Source organism: Diplotaxodon limnothrissa, linkage group LG19 (assembly GCF_057381915.1).
Source record: "Diplotaxodon limnothrissa isolate DT_005_m linkage group LG19, D_limnothrissa_male_GT1.1, whole genome shotgun sequence".
Classification (NCBI taxonomy): Eukaryota; Metazoa; Chordata; class Actinopteri; order Cichliformes; family Cichlidae; genus Diplotaxodon; species Diplotaxodon limnothrissa.
Window position 1 is genome coordinate 29,051,509 of NC_140614.1, and position 22,894 is coordinate 29,074,402.

At 39.9% G+C, this 22,894-nt stretch overlaps 1 protein-coding gene across 3 annotated transcripts in view; it reads right to left on the bottom strand.

Moving 5' to 3' along the window:
• Positions 1 to 21,873, bottom strand: part of kidins220a (kinase D-interacting substrate 220a) — a 46,174-nt gene extending 24,301 nt beyond the window's left edge. For all 3 annotated transcript variants that reach the window (XM_085343746.1, XM_085343745.1, XM_085343744.1), the window contains exons 1-23: positions 21,745 to 21,873; positions 18,190 to 18,348; positions 16,834 to 16,932; positions 16,041 to 16,139; positions 14,756 to 14,854; positions 14,313 to 14,411; positions 13,999 to 14,097; positions 13,026 to 13,223; positions 12,821 to 12,919; positions 12,416 to 12,514; positions 10,686 to 10,784; positions 10,408 to 10,585; positions 10,133 to 10,297; positions 9,840 to 10,019; positions 8,616 to 8,781; positions 8,265 to 8,416; positions 7,416 to 7,516; positions 7,091 to 7,276; positions 6,765 to 6,905; positions 5,649 to 5,886; positions 4,179 to 4,270; positions 1,666 to 1,810; positions 1,062 to 1,224 (exon numbers count right to left, since the gene is read on the bottom strand). In XM_085343746.1, coding sequence (XP_085199872.1) covers positions 1,062 to 1,224; positions 1,666 to 1,810; positions 4,179 to 4,270; positions 5,649 to 5,886; positions 6,765 to 6,905; positions 7,091 to 7,276; positions 7,416 to 7,516; positions 8,265 to 8,416; positions 8,616 to 8,781; positions 9,840 to 10,019; positions 10,133 to 10,297; positions 10,408 to 10,585; positions 10,686 to 10,784; positions 12,416 to 12,514; positions 12,821 to 12,919; positions 13,026 to 13,223; positions 13,999 to 14,097; positions 14,313 to 14,411; positions 14,756 to 14,854; positions 16,041 to 16,139; positions 16,834 to 16,932; positions 18,190 to 18,321 — 3,029 coding nt within the window. In that variant the 5' untranslated portion in view covers positions 18,322 to 18,348; positions 21,745 to 21,873. The remainder of the gene's footprint in view (positions 1 to 1,061; positions 1,225 to 1,665; positions 1,811 to 4,178; positions 4,271 to 5,648; positions 5,887 to 6,764; positions 6,906 to 7,090; positions 7,277 to 7,415; positions 7,517 to 8,264; positions 8,417 to 8,615; positions 8,782 to 9,839; positions 10,020 to 10,132; positions 10,298 to 10,407; positions 10,586 to 10,685; positions 10,785 to 12,415; positions 12,515 to 12,820; positions 12,920 to 13,025; positions 13,224 to 13,998; positions 14,098 to 14,312; positions 14,412 to 14,755; positions 14,855 to 16,040; positions 16,140 to 16,833; positions 16,933 to 18,189; positions 18,349 to 21,744) is intronic.
• Positions 21,874 to 22,894: the final 1,021 nt, after the last annotated feature.

Consider the following 22,894-nt stretch of genomic DNA (forward strand, 5'->3'; position numbering starts at 1 on the left):
TGCTGCGGTAAGGAGACTTGAATCCAGGCCTTTTGTTAGATGTAGAAACATCAGTTTTTATGGCTCTCTTATTTTCCACAATAATTACAGCAAAAGTAAGAACGTTTCTTTTAGGGTCTCCAGTGAATGCGAGTAGAGTAAACATACACAGGAGGAAATGTAGTGATATTTTTTCCCATAAAATGCAGAGAGAAACGAGACATTTAAAAATCTGCATTCTGTAGTGCCATATGGAAAAAGAAACGGTAATAACTTTTGTCCTTTAAAAAACCATAGAGCAAAAATCCAGTCTAATGAGGTAGTGGTTTGTGTTTGGAGATGGGGGATGGAGAGTTGTCGGCTGAATCTAGCTGGCTGAATAGCTGACAATAACCGTCTGTGACACTTCCCTGCCGCAGGAGTCGTGGGCGCTAGTGTATTGTGACAGAGTGCAACCTTTAAAGGCCAGCGATTGATGCACAACAGCGCCCAAACCCAGCGACTCAGCCTCTATCGGTCTCCTCCTCTCGTCTGCGGTGAGCACGCCTAAAAGCATTCATGACCTCACAGTATACACACACAGGGACAAGACTTTACTGCTCCTCTTGTAGACTTTAAAGAATTAGTGTCCCTTTGTGAATCTCGAATCCGGGCAATAACTCAGTCATCATTCGCCTTGAACATTATGGTCAATTACAAAATCTGTCTGACAGTTGCCAATTAGTGTGGCACAGCCTTTGGCACTACATGTGTACAGATTATCTCGCCTGCATGGAAAACAAAATCCTCTACTGCCACCTGCTGGTTAGGGTTACTTAAACAGAGAGCAATAAAAGCAAATTCTTAGCTGACATCTCAGGCTTTTTATTCCGGCTTGAAGATGTGGAATTTTACTCATCCAAATACATCCATCATCTAATTTTCACTTAGATAATTTAGTTGATGATCAGTCTGCTAGTGCTGCCCTCAAGTTAGAAAGAGAATGAATAAAAGGCAATAAAACAACCCGGGAAAGAAAGGCAAGAAAGTCAATAAATCAGATCAGTAACTAATCAAAAGATGATGTTTCTGTGTGTGTATACCTCTCATAGATGGTCTTGAGAGTAACCTGATCAGACATCCCATCAGCCTCTTCCAAGTACAGGATGATCCATGATGTCCTGTAAGGCCACTCTTCTGTCAGGTTTATCCATGACGCCAGTCGATCCCAGTTGAAGATGATGTGATTGGCGCGTAACAGACGACCTGCCAACAACGAATCAGAGGATTAGGGGCCACAGAAGTCACTTCCAATCTGCTTAATAACAAACATTTTCTTTTGGCTGCATCATTGACTTGTATAACATATAATGGTTTTGCTCACAAGCACTAATCAGCTATAGGGGCTTGTTGTGCCAACTTGCTTAAAAACAAACTGTCAGTGGTAGTGCCAACTGTTTTTAATCTTCTACTCTGTTCTATTACTGTACCCCTTGTGTAATTTATTATAATATATTTATAACCTCTAAATCCTAAGTCTGCCAAGCCTTTGTGGTTAAATTAAAATTACTGTTTAAGCTTACAAGCAAAATGTACTCTTCATTAAAACAGAACTCTTGAAGCGCAGATGTTGATGTAAAAAAAAAAATGGCTTTATTACTGTAATAATATGTACAGTTCCCAAGCAGATCATGGTTAATTCCTCACCTGTAATAGAAACAATGTTGAGCAGCCTCCTCATGGTCTGTGGGCTGATGTCACAGAACCAGTCCTCGGTCACCAGCAGCTTGGTCAGGTCGAAGGACATCTGTCTGGTGAGGGTCCTCTGCATCTGACGCCGTCGGTATGTGTCCTTAGCAGACAAACACTCATTAGCATGAGGCTGGAGATGGTACATGCTGCATTTTACTTCACAATAAGTTACATAATGGATCGCCAAAAAACACTTTACACGAGGGACGTCCAACTCATTTTATATCGTGGGCCACACTTTGATCTTAAGTGGACAGAACCGGTGAAACTACATAATAAATGCATAAAATTACAGGAAAGGTTCTTCTAAGGTTCTTCTATATTTATAAAAAGTCTTCATAAATACAGTTAAAAGTTTAAAATCTGTGCCCACATTCACATTTTCTAAAGCTGTTTAATGAGCCAGATTGGAGTCTTTGCCGGACCGACTTTGGCCCACGTGCCTTATATTTGACACCACTGGTTCACAGTATATAATAAAGGGACCAGGAAAACAGGAAGTGTATTCTAGCCACACATGGAAAAGAAATACAGCAAAGGAACCATAGAGAGCCATAAATTTTTCCTGTTTAATGTTAGACTTCTAAACTGAAACTGCAGCAGTTATTGTGGACCCTGACTGATGTTTGTGAGAACGCACCCTTACTGTCCCGCTATGTGCATCATGAGACCAGAGGAGAGGTTTCATGGTCACCATGTGATCTAAGACCATTTTAAGAACCTTTGCTTCATTAGACTACGACTACATCTAGATGGGATCATTTCTATATTATTCCACATACCCCATATTTGAGAGAGAGATTTTATTTTAAAGTATCAGCAGCACCACAATAATTTTTAACAGCAAACACTACCTTACTCTCAACATAATCCAGTTAAGGTTTATACCGATAAGCCCTGTAAAAGAGATGTACATGGGTTTCTTTCCTTCCATATAACCAATCTCTTAATGGCCATGACATACACAGCACTAAATCTCTGTGACTGCACAGAAGAAATCAAAGAGCCGCTGTCCAACACTGAAAAGTCATGACACACAGGCAAGCTATTGACACAGATCTACCGGAGAACATCTGTGATGATTTCAGACAGCTGCAATGGTCATGAGCCAAGACAAGCCTTTTGGTTGACTTTGAAGTTGTAACACCAGTCTCATGACCTCTTTCTCAGAGAGATGAAACATATGGCCACCGCTCAGTCTGAACCAAAAAGGTCTATCATAGAGACACCTCTTTGGGGCTAGCTTTTTGGTATTTATTAACTTTTGCTGTAGCTTCACAGCGTCAATGGTTTATTTTGATGATTCCTTGAAGTGCTAAGAAATACTAAGCAGCAATTAGTTTCAATCCAATAAATGTTAAAATACTACAGAGATATTTACAGCATCACACTTAATTCAAGAAGTCACAGAATTTCAGTGTGGAGAGAGCTCATAGTCAATTTGCCCTCCTGCCCCCTCATTTTAATCTCCACTTCTAGAAATAGGGCCCTCCTGCCAAGTGCTAGCTAGCGGCATATAAAAAGAGAATGCTGCCCTGTATTAAAGGGGCCAACATCAATAATGGAGGATGCTGGGTAAACCCAAGGTACAACCAAATGTCAAACAAACAAACAAACAAGAAAGGAAAGTGGGAAGGAAAGGGGGGATTGGGGGGAAGGTCTCATAGGAGGGTGGAAGGCATCAGCGACAGCAGCAGAGTCACTTAGCCTCCTGCCAGCAGACCTGGTGCCAGTGTTTTGTCACAGGGACCCACTGCTGCTAGGCCTTGTCATTAGGCTGTGGCAACGCAGCAGGAAGGATAAACAGCCATTACATCAATTACACCAGGAACCTTGGCCGCACACCGAGCACCTCTCTCTTTTTGTCTCTGTGTGTCTCCTTCTGTCCTCTGGCCTCTGCACCGCCTGCCAACACCACGCCTGTACTGAACCCCTCCTCCTCCCTCCTTCAGGGAGGAGGCTGAAGAGAGATAGCAGTGAAGGTTTCTCAGCCAGAATATCTCACACGAAGCCAATGTTTTCTGGTCAAAGAGCAGTGAACTGGCAGCTTTTTCATTTTGTTTGATTAATATGTAGAAATCAAACGTGAATATTAAGTACTTTCCTAAACAGCGTGGGTTTTGGGGAAATTATTGAAACAAAAAAAAAACCCTGCCTGCTTTCATATTATGTCCAAAGCTTCTTCAATGTGCTATTGCAGCCTTTTTGATTTGGGTATTACAGGCTGGTGCAAGCAGTGAACACTCCCTGCTTAAAGTAGAATTTGGACTAATGACACTTTGGAGTTTTTTTATTTGATTTTTCTTTTTATTAACAATCTGTTTTGAACTACCACGGCTCTTCCTCGTCTTCTTAACTTACAAACCTAAAGTTAGGAAATCAACCACTGATGTGTGTTTGTAAATCCCACCAAAATATTACATGTAATACTTTTTTTTTTTTACAAACTTGACTTGAATAGCTGTTACCCTGCGGTTTAAGGCATTCTTGCTGCCAAGTTTGGCCTGGTCTTGAGCCAGGCTGCTTTGAGACATCTTCTTGTCCGTGTCTTCATGCCATCCTAGAGAAAGGGATGAAGAGGAAGAGTCAAAGTGTCAACAGAGACGATCAAGCATCACCAAGTATTAGATGTAAAACAGTTTATGAAACTATGAGTTTATAAAATGCCTCAAAGCTCTGTGTAAACCTACTTGTATATATTAAAGTGACCATATTATGCCCAGTTACAAGTTTATAACTTTAATTTGTGGGTCAACTAGAAGGGTGGGTCATGGTTTTCCCTTTACTATACAGGACCACTTTTTATTATCTCACTGAAACGTATCATTTCAGCTGCTGCCTCTTTAAGACCCCACTTACAAAAATTCCAATCTACTCTAGATGGGTCAGCTTGCCTGGAGCGTTGGCTAATTAGCGTAGTTCTATGAGGAGGAGCTGCCTTCTTAGAGCTAAATGGTAAATGCCCTGCATTTGTATAGCGCTTTACTAGTCCCTAAGGACCCCAAAGCGCTTTACACATCCAGTCATCCACCCATTCACACACACATTCACACACTGGTGATGGCAGCTACATTGTAGCCACAGCCACCCTGGGGCGCACTGACAGAGGCGAGGCTGCCGGACACTGGCGCCACCGGGCCCTCTGACCACCACCAGCTAGTGGCTAGTGGCTAACAAAATCCTGGGGTGTAGCCAAGAATATGATCCAGAACAAAAAAAGTCTTGCAGAAGTTGCTACCTTACATAAAGCATAACCTTGGTGCAGAGATGATCATGAGCAAAGGAACAACCCGTTAAAGACATTTGCAAATCTAGATTGCTTTCTTTAAAATAACAGGATCAAGAACAGTGCCCGTCGGTATATTTTTCTACAAATGTACTATGAGGGAATTGCTAACAAAAAAGCATTCACATCTACAAAAGCTTACAAATTTTGATGCCTCAGTGTGACAATTCCAATATACTATTGCTCTGGCTTGTGAAATTAGCCCCACAATGTGCTAACATTGTTATGGGGACACTGCCAAAAGTAATCAATTGGTTATTGGGTTCCTCACATGGGGGAAGTGCACATTGTTTTTGCTCTTGCAACCAGTAACAGAAGACTTAGTGTGTTTGCACTTGGTGAGACATTTTAGAGTTAGCATGGCTTCAACAAGTAAGTAAAAATGGTGTGTCAAACTAGCTGCTGAGTGGAAATGTTTGTTTTATTGTGACATAGATGTGGGGGAAGTAACACTTGACCTACAAATGAGGTGCTTTAAACTGTTCAGTAGCAGCACTCTATTGTGGGAGAGATTAACTCCCTTTGTAGTAAACTTTGGGTGTAACTTTGCAGACTTTTTCACACACAAAAAGCTATATAACACACTAAAAGACGACAGTAAAGAAAAAAATAAAGCACTTTAAAAGGAAGACGTGTAGCCTTTGTCGTCTACCTTCACCAGACAGTGGCTCCCCGTTGGTGGGTGCTGCCATGCTCATCTTTTTAGCTGTGTTAAATCCTCTGCTGTTGAGGAACACGGGCAAGTGGACAATGTTTCTCATGTAGTCGTGTCCATTGATGTTTGAGTCTCTTAGCACACTGTTGAGGTTTTGGTTGATAGCTTTGATGATAATATGGGGGTCACTGGCAAAAATGGAGATAAAAGGGCCTTTAGAAAAGAGGACCCTTACCTGGAAAGAAAAAGAAACACCATAAGAAAGTTTTTCAGTATCTTTCAGTTGCATTAAATATATGTTTACAATCTAATCACTCCATGACGCGACACCTCGAGGTAGTCAGTCAGCTGTAGTACTTAAACATAATGACTCCTGTGAGAGCTGACTGTCCACAGCACATGGTGCTGGGGAATTCCACTCGACTAACTAAGAGACATTGTCCAAGTGTCACAGGACATCAATTTGTGCTAGATGCAGTGCTGGTTTGTTAACCCGTAGCCAACAACCCTAAGGCTCGCCTGCAGGACGATGAACCTCCTGTCCAAAAGCAGCTGTCAGCAGAATCAAGTGAAAATGTTTTCACATGATGTCTGCATCTTTAATGTACATGATCTGTTAGCAAAAGTACACAGACTGAGAGAAAAAAAATTACATTTAGTTAATTGACAAATGTGTTGTTTGAGTCTCTCTCAAAAGAAAAAGGTTATGGAGTGACTGGGACATGCTTGCAGAGATGAGAAGATTGCATTAGCACACAGGAGGCTGCCGTCTTCCCTGGGATTACTTCACCAAATAATAACATTTGGCTAAAGGAAATTATGTTAGAGCAGCTGGGAAAAAGAATCTAAACTTGGAGGCAAGCTGAGGCAGCTGGGAACACCAAGGTGGCTGCAGTGCAACAGAGATGTGTGGTCTCTGTGTGCACAGGTGAAAGACCCACTTTGTGTTTAAACCACATGGCAGATGCTCTAAAACTCTCTGGCTCATAGTTATAAATTTTCTTGAGCGGCAGATGTCAAAAAAATCTAATTATTCCATTATCTTGTTTTCAGTCAAGAGGAAGCTGCTCTAATTGTTAATCTGCCTGTACTGACGCACATGAAAACACGCACCGTGTCCAGCATCTGCAGCACTTTGTCCTGCTCGCAAGCATCTAGCCCATCAATGATAACCGCCATGCGTGTCTGGTTCTGGGTAAAGCCATCGATAGTTTTGGCCATTTTTGACATCAGCTCCACTTCATGTTTCAGAACCTGTGAGACATAAAAAACCCCAAAACAAATCAAAGCCAATTCATTTTCTATGAACTAAAGGAAATCAATTGAATTAGAAAGCACAACTTCATAATTTCATAAGCAAACTGAATGCCCCACTGTCATGGCAACAGGATGTCAGAGGATTTCCATTTTCTCTTGATTATGTACAATTACTAAATTACCTTCATAAACCCTTCACTCTTGAGTCTATGCAAGTTGTTGGCAGCACTGTGCAGGCGTTTCCTCTGGGAGTTGAGGACAGAGTCAGCCACCTGCCACCAGGTCTTACAGTTGAACAGCAGGGCCAGGCCAACCATGCTAGCCATCGCAATCAGCACTGCATTTACTGTCAGATTCCTAGGGTCCACCTGAGGAACCAAAAGATAAAAAGTAGGACTGAAACTCTGACACATACTGGGTAGGCTCTCTTCTTGTAAGGCTATTTCAGACCAGGATAAACAAAATACACCTACACAGTATTTTTTTCAGAGAACTAAAAACACCTACCTTAAAAATAGACAACAGTGCCACACCAGTGATCAAGCACCCTAGCGTCAATGCAAAGAGTACAAATGAGGGAACACAACATGTTTTCTTCCATTTTTGACCTAAGGGGTTCACAGAAAGGAGACAGTAATATTACACAGATGCACAGAGGGCACAACACACCTTCACATGCTAAAAATACATCAAGAAGGATATAAAGACTTTTTAAGTTGAATAAAACAATGAATTAAAAAAAATTCCTGCTACATCAGCAGCTACCGGTGTTTATACTGGGCTTACTGGGAGTTCTGGTCCTGAATCTACTCTGGAGCCTGCTCCTTCTTTCTATTCATTTACTTTCACCATTAACTTGCAAGTTTGTTTTGTTTATCATTTGTTGTTTGCTGTTGAAGCAGGTTAAAACCACTCCTGCATGACCAAACCAAATGTAGCTAACTAAGAGGGAGACAGATGTCGGGAGATTGTTTGCACAGCTTTCTTCAAAGGTCTATTTACTGCGACACAGGTATCTCTTGGTCTCTCGAGCGCTTTCTTTCATTTGTATTTCCGTCATATTTTTTGCCCACAATGACTCACCATCACAATTTGTGCAGTGGTTCACCAAGAAAAGTCCACAATGCTTATAAGACTCCCACAGAATTCCCATCATTAGAATTTTACACAAGTTCTGATTAATAAAAATACATAATTTATATTATTTATCCTTTGCTGAACTGCAGCACGTTTAAAAAAAAAAACAGCATTTAGTTATATAGTGTATTATTTGTAAATGTAATATTCTTTATTGTCTCAGTAAACTTTTTCTTTACGAGTCCTGACATGACTCATAAAAAAAGCCAGTAACATCACCTTGGATCTCATCACTCTTGAAAACCCTAAACAGCCGGGTGGCTAAGAAGCCAAACTCCCTCTCGCAGGCATCTGACAGCGTTGCAATCATTTCAGCCATTGACGTCTCTCCTCCAACACTGGACAGGCGATTATAATCAGTAAACAAGAACCTGCATAAAGAGCGAGAGAATGCAGATCAGTATTTAGTTTAATATCATCACTACAGCAGACATATACAGAGTTAGTCGACTGTGCTAACAAATGCATTGCATTTTACAACTTACAACAAGAAAATTGTGAAGGTGTATTTTATGTGTTGACTACAATAAATCGAGTGGATGTAGTTCTGTGTCTGTGCATCATTGTCACCTGACAGGAAGGGCGCGGGTGGTCTGCTCAGGGAGTTCACGAGGGTTGACAAACATCAGTTTGAGCAGCAGCTCCAGGTAACCGACATGACGAGCGAGCCGGGTGCTGATGACCCATGCCCAGTTCCAGCTTTCCCTCTCACGCCGGCTTCCGAAGTACACCAATACTAAATGCAAAGACATATCACAGTCAACAAAGAAAAAAATAACATTGTCCACCTTACTCCATTTAACCAATATCTGTGATTACTTTATCTTCTTAAACCTCAAAAGGTTTGGCTTCTGAAATTCAGTAAGATTTTTACCAGGACCAAGCCTCAGTGACAAAAAAAAAATGTGACAGGCAAAATTTTTCAAATGCTGTCAAGTATGGTGTAACCAGGATGATGATGGAGTAGGATTGGTTGTGCTTCTTGTTAAGATTTTACGAATTTAAGACACATTAAAGCATTCACCAAACATGCAAAAAATGCCCTGCTTCAAGACCAGGAGGAGACTTAAAACTCTGGGAGGGTCACAAACAGCATGCAGGATAAAAATCTACTAAATCAAATACATGCTGTGGCGCCCCCTTGTGAATATGAAAACAGCCGAAAGACGTTTCTTCACGCTTTAGTAAATTATGATTCAAACAAAGGCTGATCTGTAAGCACTGAGCTGGATCTTTAAAGCATCCATTTTTCTCTTTATTTTGTTCTTAATTGTTATTTTTCACTCATTGTTCCTATTTTTTATTTTTTTTGCTTTAGTCAATATTTCTATACTGTCTGCAGTGGTTGCTTGACTATGTTTCTACTAGTAATTGTCTCTGTATTAGGATAATAGAAGACCCCAAAAGCCTAACCAGGGACAAGATCTGCAAATTAAGTTTGGCTAGAAGTCCTAGCGTAGCAATGTTTACACGTAATGTCCACTAAACGGAATTAAAATTTAATAGTAGCTAAGCTGGTAATTTTTTTAAAAGGGGTTCATTACAACACTGTCACTGACTCATTATTAAAAGGCTTTGATTTACAGTTTAGATTAAATGTTTTTGCACAGCATAAAAACACGCCACACTGAAACAGGGGTCAAAATATTTTCCAGTTAAAGAATTCTGCTTGACATTCTCTTTGGACAGCAGGCTGACCTTTTATTCTCATCTCACTGCAGAGTGATTCAAATCAAAGCAGAGTTTTCCCACAATCATTCAGTACCCAGTATTCAAGCCGGTCTGTCTCCTCACCGAAAAAGATGTAGAGCAGGGCGAGGAGGCTGAGCGAGACCGCGATCGCCAGTTTGGGATTAACAGTAAAGCCCAGAACGATGGCCACTGAGCCGCAGAGCAGCAGGGTGAGGAAGACTACCAGCCATGAGAACTGGAACAATGGCTCTATCTGCTGGCCTGCAAATGTCTTCATCTCATCTGTTGAACAAGAGAAGAACGGAGAGGCGAAAACAAAAAAGAAATTTAAAAAACAATAAAAAGTACTTTCCACATCCCAGTACCACTTTATTCTCATCCAGGAGAATACATACCCTCCAGTTTCTTAAGAAGGAAAGACTTGCCACTGCCCCACTGAGCATACAGGCCAACGCAGATAGGCGGCTGCATCGTGGGCTCACTAAGGATGTCTGCTAAAGCGCTGCTATACAGGTCATAACCCAACATGTCTCCATCAGACTCAGTGGGGGACAGGTGCTCTGAGAGAAAGTTAGGAGGAAAAAATATTCAGAGAAAATAACCAGCTTCTTTTCTCAAATTCTGAACGTAAATTCTCCTTTTTTAGTTTGCAATGTGAAATGTGTCGTACTCGCTCCAAATATCTGCGTCAGGATGCTTTTCTGGTGGGTGCAATCGATGTTGTACGGTGTTTCTCCAGCTTTGTTGGGACGGTACAACAGGCGGCCATCTTTCGGGTTCCTCAGCAGCAGCTCGGCCAACTTTCGGCTACGCCCTCGAATGGCGATGTGGAGAGGCGTGTCTCCTTTCTGAGAGAAGAAAACACAGAGCTCAGTTAATGACTGTTCACTCCAAGCTGAGAACACAATCTAAAAACAGAAGCAAGACCAAGCGTGCTTTAAACAGTACCTTGTCCACTGAAGACACCTTGGCTCCTTTATCCAGTAGCAGTTCCACGATCTCTATGCTCCTCATTTTCGTTGCTTTGATAAGCGGCGTCTCTCCCTCCTAAAACCCAAACAAACACAATCACTCAATTAACTTTACAATGATTTCCCTTCAGAACTTCAGAACCACATCACCTTCGTATGCAGCAGACTATTTATTACATTACACACTGTTAAATTTCACAGCTTGGCTAAATCAATATGGGACTAATAATGTACAAAGCACAAAATAATCTATGCCTGAGGTTATTTGTTATCAGAGAGATGCAGCATGAACTCAGAGCAAGGGTCAGGCAACATATAAAAAGATTGAGGGGTAAAGTTGTGAAATAAAGTATTATACAGTCTTGAGAAACCCCTCATTTCTTAATATTTGCTTGGAAAGTCTGAAATAGGTGTAGCGATTTTTCGAGTCATGTCCAAACATATATGGATACAGAGTATATAAAGTATAGAAGAGTTTGCGTAATTCTAACAAGCATAAAATATTTGGTGTGACCACCATTATTCTTCAAAACAGCCTGAACTCTCTTGTGTAAGCTTACTTTTAATTTCTTTAGGTAGTATTCAGCTGTAGCTCTCCAGGAGTCTTAAAGGTCATTTAAAGCTCTTCTTTGGATGTTGGCTGCCTTGTTATTTTGTTCTCTGTTAAGATGATCCCACACTGCTTTAACAATGTTGAGGTTCGGGCTCTGGGCAGGCCAAATGCATTTCTCTGTTCCTTGCTGGATTTGTTCCCATTTGTTAGGAGATTACTTTACTGTTCACCTCATGCTCCACTTGTTCAGTTTCTTTGTTTATTTGTTTACTTATTTTTATTTTGCACACCTGAGATATGCTAAGTTTTTCAGCTCTCTGGAATCACCTACAATTTTATGTTTGTGTAAACTGTGTTATTGTTGAGATTTTATACAGATAAAACTAAAATAAAAAACAGAACAAGTATTTTGTTTTTTGCAGTAGGCTTATTGTAAGAAAATGCCTGAAGATACAATTTAAAATTGGGTCTTTGCTAAACTGCCTCATGTGTAGACATAACACTGTGTAGACAATGTGTTATGTGTAGACACAACACCGGTTCATCCTTGACTTAGGTGTCTTTTTTTGACCGGTTTCTTGAATGACTCATAGGTCAGTGTTAAGTGGCTTAAACAAAAACAATGCCTCTGAAAATGCTGTGGTACAATGACTGGACTGAAAATGAGTGAGAAAGCAGCCAGTGTACAAAGACAGACTCTGAAAAACCTTTAGAAAGCCTGGAAAACATTTTTGAAAATGAAAGAATTCCTCTGGAAGCAAAATATAAAGATATCACGGTGACTTTTGCACAGTATTGTATAAATCTAAGGTTTATTTTTATTTATTGTTATCCTCACCATTTGTTTAGTGAAATCCAGTTATAAAAGTGTTGCTATTTAGAAAACGCTCTGTAAAAGTGAAGGTTACAGCCTTCCAGATAATAATTTGTCCTCTCTGAACTTTGTGTGGAAACATATTTGCTGTTGTTGTCTCTGAATAATGGCCAAAATAAAAAAGAACAATGAATCAACACCACACATTTAAAAATAAATAAATAAATACAATTATATATAAATACCAATACCATGTTTTAAAATTTGATTTTCTGGAGGTTTTAAATTGCAACATAATCAAGAAATCAAATTAAAGAAGTTCAAAGGTCAAGAAAGATACCTTGGTGGCGCTCTCGGTGTCAGGGTTGCACTGCAGAATGTCTCTCACCATGGTAGCATTACCTTTCTCCACTGCCCAGTAGAGGGCAGTCTTTCCATCCTGATGAAAAATAAAAGCTTTTTTTGTACTAACAACAACAAATTGCATTAACAAAATCCCAAATAAAATAAAATATATATGGTTTAATATGCATAGCTGGGAATGCAGCATATTATGCTGTACTGTGCATATTTTTATGCACATTAAGGTAGGTCTATGCAACAACAACAAGAAATATCTGTAATTCTAACCCATGGGGAAAAGTTCACTTTACTGAGAAACAATAGGGATAAGTAAACAGTACTGATCAGTAGGGTGACATTTTACACCGAGCACATGAGAGGGCAGAAGGAGAGGAGCTTCTACCTGGCCCCTGGCGTCAATATCAGCATATTTGTTCAACAGAGCTCGCACTATCTCCACATGACCTCCTCTAACTGCTCCTATCAGCATTGTTTCCCCACTCTGCAAGAGAGAAACCAGAGAAAACCAAACAGAGAAAAGTGAGTTGTATTTTATTTCCATTGTATTTCATATCAGCCACTGCTGCTGCTACTGTCAAACATCTCACCCTGTCTGGAACATTGACGTAGGTTCCGGCGTCAAGCAGGTCCTGCACAATTTCTGTGTGTCCCTCCTTGGCAGCGATGGTAAGGGCTGTGTTGTGGTCTTTGTCTGTCTTGTTAACGTTTGGGTTCCTCTTCAGCAGCTCTTTGACGACCTCTGTGTAGCCGCCTTTCACGGCTACGATCAGAGCCGTCATTGAGTTCTGTGAAGCCAAGGAAAGAGGCATATTTAGACATCATTCGAACCCCTTTTTGCTATTCATTCCTATTATCAAACAAAAAATGTGCAGTTATCAGTAAAGATCATCCTTTCCCGCATGCCTGTTTATTTCAGGAGCTTTAAGAGACAATACACCCTTCTGTCAATGAACAATCTAGCTTAAAGAGCCTAATAACCCGGGTTTTGCAAACTCCACAGTCTCTTAGTCACTGCCTTTTAAACTGCTCTGTAACATTAGCTATGACAGTTCCATCCGATTACTGATGCAGCACGTAAAAAAAGCGCATCATTCACTTTGTATTAGCATAGATGCAACATGACTTGAAGCAGCACAGATGCACTACATTGCAGAAATCATTTGGGGGGGGGGGGGGGGGGGGGTTAAGATTGTGTTTTGTTCGTGTGGAAATAAAATAAATAATGCTGCTACTCAAACATTCCAGACACAAAATAATTAAGAACACTATTTTTATTAATAATAAAAGTGACTTTGCTGAAACCTTTAGTGGCATCATCACAACTAATGCCAAATGAAGTTCTTGAGTACTTACATCTGTGTGGAGTAGTCCTTGAAATAAATGACAGCACTGTCTTGTTTATAGTTATGTGAACTACAGCTGAGGTGCTGCCTAATGTACAGCTTGACTCGTAATCAAAATAATTTACACAGAAAGGAAAACACTCCCTTTGACACAGTGTGTCCATTTTTATATGAAACAATTAGCATCACTGCTGAATGCTACTGACAGTCTACTTACTGCTCCTTCCTGGTCTACATCAGCTCCATTGGCCAAGAGGTGCATCACACAGTCATAGTGGCCCTTCCGGGCTGCCCAGATCAAAGGAGTGGTGCCATACTACAAATAAAAAATGACAGAGTGCAAGAGATGATTCAATCAACAACCTAGAGATTGATTAATCATGAAGGAAGGGCAACAAATAAGAGGCCCAGGACAGAGGAAAGGCACTTGGGGAATAAGAATGTTCTTTTAGACCGAGTCCTAACCACAAAGCACATCTTATGTGGGATTTAAAGCAAGTAAATAATGAGCATCTGTCAGTATGTAGTTACCTTGTCTGAGCAATTGACCTTGGCTCCGTGCTCCAGCAGGAGACGGACAATCTCTGCGTGGCCTCGACCTGCCGCCCAGATAATGGGGTAGACGCTGTACTGTTGGGGCAGAGGACAGCCGTGTAGTCATGCTGACAGTAACTAATGATCAGTGTTAAGCCCGCGGTCATACAAATGCTTCAAGCTGTAAAAGCAGATGATGGGGAGAGGCAAAGCACTGCGGTGCTTACCCCTTTTTTATCTTTAATTCTCAAATTTACTGACTTTTACCACTTATTTAAAATGAGACATTTCTCTCTATTTCCCTGCATTTACACAGAGTTTAAAATCATAACAAACAAACCAAATAATGTCTTTATTCAGATTATCAGATCACAGATGCCCAAAGATTTCAGAAGACACAGATAACATACAAATAACAATGCTGTGTTGAGTTTTTATACCTGTCCAGTGATGTTAGGGTTGGATCCTTTTTCCAAAAGCAGCTGGGCCACATCTGTACGACCTTTATAGGCTGCCCACATGAGAGCAGTCCAGCCTCCCTAAGTAGAAAACACAGATAATCTAGTTCAGCTAGTGAGGAGTTTAAGTGTACACGATCAGAAAACAGCAACACACACAACACATGTAATATTCAGTTTATTTTATTATAATAAAGAGGAAGACAAACAACAGTACTGACCTTACAGGCTAGTACAGATCTAGACAGATTTTGTGGTTGGAAAATGTGCTATTTAAAGATGACGTGACCCAGTAAGTGAAGTATCACACAGTGTCGTTTATTATAATCCCACTGTGATGACTGACTGTGATCTCTCCTACGCAGCTTAGACACACCATGAACGCCAATGAGTCAGCCCACCTCCTGACTCATTGCCATGGAGTTGCAGAGGCCAAGGATTTATAATGTACATGTCTGGTACATAATACGAAAGCAAATGTATCCTTTGATACACGGTGATACATAAAGACTGTTAGTTTTCACTATCCTTACTGTGTTTTTTAACATTTCTCCCAGGATTTCAGCCCAGTTAGGAACAACATGTAGATCATATTTCCTAAGCATTGCTTTTAATCTTATTAATACAGAAAAAAGCTTCTATAGTTTGGTTACTGTCGAGTCTTTGCCTCTGACGAAGTAACTAAATCATATCACTGCCCATGCAAAGACAACCAGAGCCCAGTAAATGGGATTACTACTAGAAAGGAGCCATCAGACAGAAAGTAATTTAATTTTAGGTCGATTTCCAAGCTAATGCATTACTCTGTTCAACCAGCAGTGGAACTGTCACATCAAACAGAAAGCATTAATAAATATAAAAGGAATATATACCATTTCAGTAAATTCATAAGACTGATTTGAGGTCTTTTTCTTTTCTGTTGTTAAGCTATCTAGCCTTTTTTTTTTTATATTATCGTAAATTAAGTCATTTTGGTTGTGCTTGGAGCTTGTTCCAGCTCAGCAATATACCCCAAATACATTTAAGACTTTATTTGGTAACACTGATTGAAAGTAAGGGGAGTTAGTGAGGAGCTAAAGCAAAACAAAAGGCTATTGGCCAATACGTAACAGGTGTTGGATCACGTTTCACCCACAAGGCTAGCTAGATGTTGGGAGCCCAGTTTTCTAGCCAAATTTCATTTTTGCTCCTTTGTATTTGTAGTACAGTAAACACAAACTTTACATATTTTAAATGAGGAAAAATTTCACACCGTCTACATTCTCACCATGTCTCTGTGCTCAAGGTTAGCATTGTTCTCCAGCAAGTCCCTCACCACCTCGATGTGTCCCTCCTTAGCTGCCGAGATCAGCGCCGTCCAGCAGTCCTGTACACAGACACTACCTGTTACTTTGAGAACTCCCATTCTCTAAATCCAGTTGACAGAGCATCTGTCAGAGCAATAAATGGGACGCTCGAGGATGGTTAGGAAAAAAAAAAAGAAAACCGCACCTACCAGCTGGTCGTACCAGGTGCTCATGGGAACGCGGTGTCGCATCGAGAGACAAAGGTGTCACAGAGCGCGAGTGTGAGACACGGACAGGACTACGAAAAGGAAAACTTCCTCTCTCTTCTTTGACTTTGAGTGCGCCATGTGTAATAATAGGTTACATTACGTGAGATGTTAATAAGTGGTGTGAGAGCAATGCATGCGTGCGTCGAAGTAGGAGGCTGCATGCGTGCGTGCGTGAGTGTGTGCTGGGATCTGAAGTCGCAGGGTGTTGGCTAGTGAGTGGATCCTGTCATTTACTCAAATGAGCGAAGGTAAAAGTATGTAATAAGCTGTCATTATGGCTCATGACGGATCATAACAGCTGAGGGCTAAGCCCGAATGTGGTGAGTTCAGCAAGATGGAACATCAAGGCCACTAGTTATGTCTTCTTTGTCAAGTGGATGATGTGGTTTAAATGACCGCACTGTTTTTCACCTGTCCCTCCATTCTGCGTACATTGCGTTTACTCATGTTTGGGGCTGTGCTCTTTATTAAGAGATGACACGTGCGTGTGCATTTGAGAACTTACAATATCGTCCAAGTTAACGTTGGCTCCTCTCTTAATGAGCTCCTGCACTATTTCCAGACTGCCCTGCTCTGCTGCCACCATGAGGGGAGTCTGTCCATTCTGAAACAAGGAGACGCGGAGTACAGGTGGTTGATTATCCAATACAAATGAAATAAGACGTCACTGGAACAAAATGACAGATAGGTCCAACGATTTTATGACTTCATGTACAGTAACATAACTGATTACTGTCCCATACAAGTCTACACGCTGCTTGATATTTTCCACATTAAGGGAGAGGTCTGGAATTGTCTCAATTTTTCTTTGTCAACAAATTCATGTAAAGCCTAAAATTACAAAATCTGCTCTACTCGGGTACCAGACTGTCTGTCGCCGCACAATTTTATTTCTTTAATCTTTTAACAACCTGCTATGTGCTCTATTTTTTTTTTGGTAAATGCTCCTATATGTAACTCGGGACTCATTTGCAGGAAATTTAGCACTTTGTGGTAATTACAGCAACAGCAAGAGGGTGTCTATACAAGCACTGTGCATAAACTACAGCACCTATATAGACAAACATGGAAACAAACAGCAATGTGCAACAATCAGATTTTGGCTACATGAAAATACTTATTAGTAGTAGGATCGGTTCAGTTTTGGAGTTCTGGTCTTTTTGTAGGATTTCTTGACAAAATATCATCTCACTGGCATTATCCTTTAAGATTGTATATGTTGCAAATACAGGAATCAGGCTACTTACAGCTGCTACAATCGTACAGTGTACAGTACACATAGTGTGGAGATACTGCATTACCTTTTAATGGCCTCGGATGTTTATATTCCCTTCTAAGCTCTATCCCTCTGTGTCTTTCAGGGTATACTGCAATAACGTCCTATGAGTACTAAGTGCACATAATAAACAATTTCTTTACTGTTGTAAAACAGTAGCTGACCTTTTAGTTGCAGCGACAAGAGATATCTAAAATGTTATCTAAAATAATTAAGAACGCAAAAGATAATAAAATAATAATGTTTTATGAGTACTATATCTTCATCCATCCATTCATTTTCTTAGCTACTAGCTGGAGCCAATCCAAGCTGATTTTGGGTGAGAGATAGGAAACAGCCTGGAGAGGTCACCAGTCCTTCATAAGGCAAGCACAAACAACCATTCATATTCTCACCTAAAGCCAAGAATCACCAATTAACCTAACAAGTATGTTTTTGAACAGGAAGAGGACACAAACTCCACACAGAAGGATTTCAGTTTTCCTACATAACACCAACTAAAGTTATTTTAAAGAGCCTTTAATTACTGCTTATTCTTCCCTGAACTTCTAGAGCCAACATTAAGGCTGCTGTGATGTGGCTTACATCACTCCTGCTGTCCACATCCGTGAACATGTCCAAATGCGCTTTGATGGCAGCCAGGTTCTCCTCGTCCACATAGCTGAACAGACTCTGGACAGCCAGAGAGGTCATCTTTAGGGACGTGCTGGTATCCATGGTTGACAGCTAACCAGCTATACACCCCTGCAGAATGAGAGCAAAAGCAGCATTCACAATGAGCTAAAGAGCACAACAATAGCTTTGTGGCCTGTGCAGCTAAATATACAGCACTTCTAAGAGACAAACAAGAAGTTAAAATCGTGACCGGGAAGAGGTGTGGCGTGCCTTTGAAGTGATGCAGTGGAATAAATCACCACTGTCCAAACCCCAACTTGCATGCATACATACAAGCAATAACAATACAGCAGAAACTAGATGGTGTACACATTAAAGTATAATATTTAAGAAACACACATATAAAAAGTTCGACATGTTGCAATATCCACTCTAATGCAACTATATTATCGATCACAAATTATCAGGACAATTTTTTTTGAGCGTGCATTTCAGAGGTCATTACAAATCTTTTAATATCATGTTAAAGTATCATTATAACCATACTTACAATCTATTAAACAAGCTTATTACACAGGGATGAGCAGGGGCTGTTAGTTCTCTTCAGTTTCGTTCAGTCTGTCTGCTGAGGCTGAAAACACTGACTGAAATTTGTCCACTCAGTATAATGAAGGCTGAGCAATCACAAAGCTCTGCTCAAGATAGTTAACCAAGCCATCAAATACCAATGAAGACAAACAATAGTCTTTAAACTTTGACTCTCTGATGTAATAAAGGCTAGGACAATCGGTGCACTCGACTGTTTGCTCCAATTATATCAGAGCCAGCCTTTTCTACCCTCCTCCACTTCCTGAAATTGGACATTGCGGAACTTTTGTACACAAGAAAAAAGCAGAGTTCTCCCTAAAAGTACTTTAGCACCGATAGGAAAAAAGCAGTAAGACGCAGTGACTATATGACAAATCAATGCACATAACCCACTGGAGCGAGATTATCTATAATTGGAGTGAACCATTCTCAAGAATTATCCTAAACCCAGAGACAAGCATGTTTCTAAATTTACTGAGTCATTTTAAGCCTTTTTACCTTAACTGGACGGCCAAGGTTTGTTTTTTTCTTTGACACTTTAACTACTGGGTATTGACTTACTCTATATTTAGAAAAGATATTCCCAGTTTAAGATAAAATGGCACAAAACTCCCATAAATGTACTGTATAATATATCTGGACAAGAAAAAGCCCCTAAAATATGTTTTCTTTTGAAAGGGGTTTTTACAGGAATTAGGGATTCAGCCAATCGATAAAAGCACTCATTAATCATTCATCAAGTTGGGCTCTTTCCTAATGGTCAGACCTACTTCCTGCCACAGTAACAAAGAATTAATCAGCTCCATTCATTGCTTGTAAGTTGCCCTGGCAATGGGCTTTATATACGGCTCAATATTTCACCATAATCCTTCAGACAAGCAGCTCAAGCTCAGGTCAATAAACACTCAAATGTCACATGCCTCTTGGGCTGTCAGTACAAAGGCCTGGCAGTTTACTCAAATGCAGAGTAACCAATCAATGCAAATATTTAACCTTTTTTTTCTGAATTCTTTATATTTTCAGTCAGGGATCGCCTGGTAACCATTTGCCCATATTAGACAGTGCCAGGAAGAGGTGAGAAAAAAATCCTTTGTTTACAGTCAAAGCAATTGGAGCCTGTTGACACACCCTCCCCAGCTTCTTGCCTCTCAGCATAATGGGTGGACAAATACACCCAAGAACCAATCAGTAAACATTAAGCGCTCTCTCCCTGTTCAGCAGTGATCAGAGTGGAGCTCAATCGCATCTTTTTCACAAAACACATGCACACTAAAGCTCAGAGACAATAAACCAGTAAAAAAGAAAGAAAGAAAAAACATCAAAAATAAGCTGCTGGAGAAAGAAGGGAAAATAAGACCTACAATCTCCAGAAAACATTACTACAAAAGAAACTCTTACCTTCGTGAAGGGTAAAACTGGCAGTGGTTCTCTGCTCAGCTGCACACAGTTTCAACAAGCACTGCCAGGCTCAGGCTCAGCATCCCCCCCTTTTTACAAACAGCTGAATATTAGATGAGGGGGCTGGCCTACGCCCATCCTCACCCAACACAATAGAGGCACACGACCAGATATTCATTCATTACATGCAATGGCTTGGCACCGACTGATAAAGATAAAAGGCCAATTAGGATGTTTGGACTCATCTGTATGACTTAATTTTACAGATAATGCAATAAAGTAGCATGGGAGCTGTCACTTTAGTATCACTATAATCACAGTGTTTACAATGACTCAGGTGCTGATAAATTAAAATTAAATATTAAACTAACCCTTTGAATCACCCAACAATATAGTAGAAAACCAAACAATTTACTGTTATTAATGAAAATGAACACAGTTCTTGTGAAAGTGAATCAGTGCTATAAAAATGATCTACACACAGGATTCTGGATACAAAAATAAAGAAAAACAAAGGATTACCAAATAAATCAGTCGATCACTGCAAGTTATTTTCTAACCCATTCTTAAATGTGACAATTTATCAAATAAATTGTGTTGCTGCCCTGACAAAACAAGAAACTGGCTTTAGAAGTTCGGTTTTCTGGCATTTTAATGTCCAAAAGTCAAATCGACCAAGAAAATAATAAATTCTAATCAGTAATGAAAACACTTGTTACTTGCAACCCAATTCTCTTTGTTTCCAGCTGGAAAACTGACATAAACATGACATTTATAGTGTTTATATAAAAACACAGAGCACTAGCTAACATCACAAACCATCAAATAAAACTCCACGTCAGCTGTTTGGTTATCTGAACGCATTCAAATGTTAGAAGGGAACTAAGCAACACTGGATAGGGTCTCTAAATTTAACCTGTCAGCTTTTTATGACCAGTCATGTGGGTATGAAACTGCTGAGGATTCAGTTCCCTTATGCATACCAGGGTCTGCTAATGTCATATGGATAAGCAAAAACTGTCTCATGTTTTTGATACACACAGAGTCTTAAACTGCTTGGCTGTGGGCTTTGCAACGTGCACAAAGTTCATGGACACAACAAACTGACAGGCAAAACACCGTATCAACATCGTGCCATTTAAACGATGTTGATACGGTGTATAATATAAAGTCACCAAGTCTATGGTGCGTTCACTGCTCTGACCCCCATGACTCTTAAAAAAAGAACATCTGTATGACGCGCATATAATCAGATGGCTTTAAATGTGACGAGGCGAAGAAAAGTTTAGAAATAGTGTGGCTCGGTTATTCCGGTGTCTTGACAAAGGTCTTTTGCAAACACGATATTGCAAACACAGCAGCGACTTCCCGTTCACTATCACTAGGAAGCAACTTGAAAACACAAGCTAGCCAAACCTGGAAACGGGCTAACAGGCTAGCGTTAGCTTTCCAACAGGTCCCTACATTTTTATTTTTATTTTTTATCTCCTCTAAAAAGCTGGAGAAAAGTACACCAACAATTTTTTAAAGTAGTCTTACCTACGCTGGGTTGCTCTGTATTTTAATTCCGGTCCAGATAATCCAGTCACAAAGTCTTCGTTTTTTAAGCCATAATATCTTTGCTTCTATTTGACAGAGGAGCCTCGACCTGCTACAGTAAGACTCCACCTCTTCGCACCCAAGAGTACAGCAGGGTAACATGTGGCAAGAAAACTAACAGGGGGAAAAAAGCGGGGAGGTGGGATTTGTTTTTACTGTACGACATTAATTTTACAGTTTTAACAGTAACTTTATAGGTTCTGAGTTTAAAAACACAACAAAATATTTTTCTGAATTCAACAAGTAGTTAAAATAAGCTTTAAGCACAAAGCTTACATGCTGTGCGTTGCTTTTAGGCAATTCTGTTGATATAAAGCAAAATATTTAGCTTTTTCTTTGGTCGCCTATTAAAGTATAATATAAATGCTGAACCTGAGTAAAGCATCTGGATACTCCCCCCAATTTGTACTCAATTCCCATTATGATGTGCATGGAGCAGTAGATGGATAATCTAATGATGATGGCAATTTTGTTACACTACAAAGCAGAAAATAAGGCCAATTCCTTTTGTTTGCCCCATTTTTTTGACTTTGGGTGGATGAAGGATATATCCACACAAGTCAAGTATTGTTTAAAAAATAAAAAAAAAAAAAGAGACAAAAATCAATAAAAGATAAAAACCCAATTGATAAATATGTTTTAATATATTTTAATGATTCTACTCGTGTTTCTCTTTAACATGCAAGAATCTTAACCTCCTAAGACCTGAACTCTTCCACGACATGCTTTTTTAATTTCTCTTTGATATTTGGTCACATTGGGGCCCAATGAATGTAAAAACAAAGAATTACCAGATTTTATTTTTTTTTTTTTACCTTATTTTTGTTTTTAAGAAAAAACTAATTTTGATAGAACAGTAGCAGTATAATGTCCTCGTAAGTGGATATTAGACCCTTGTAGAGCAAAATTGTGTATTTTGGTCTAAATAACCCATGATGTAATGTCCACATATGTGGACGGCAGGTCCTAGGAGGTTAATGTTATATGCACATGTGATATATGCAGCTAAAGCCCTTTTGTACTAGTGTTTGCATTCATTTAAAAACAAATTACTTCGTTTTTTTTAACAGGACAAAAACAAATCATTTAT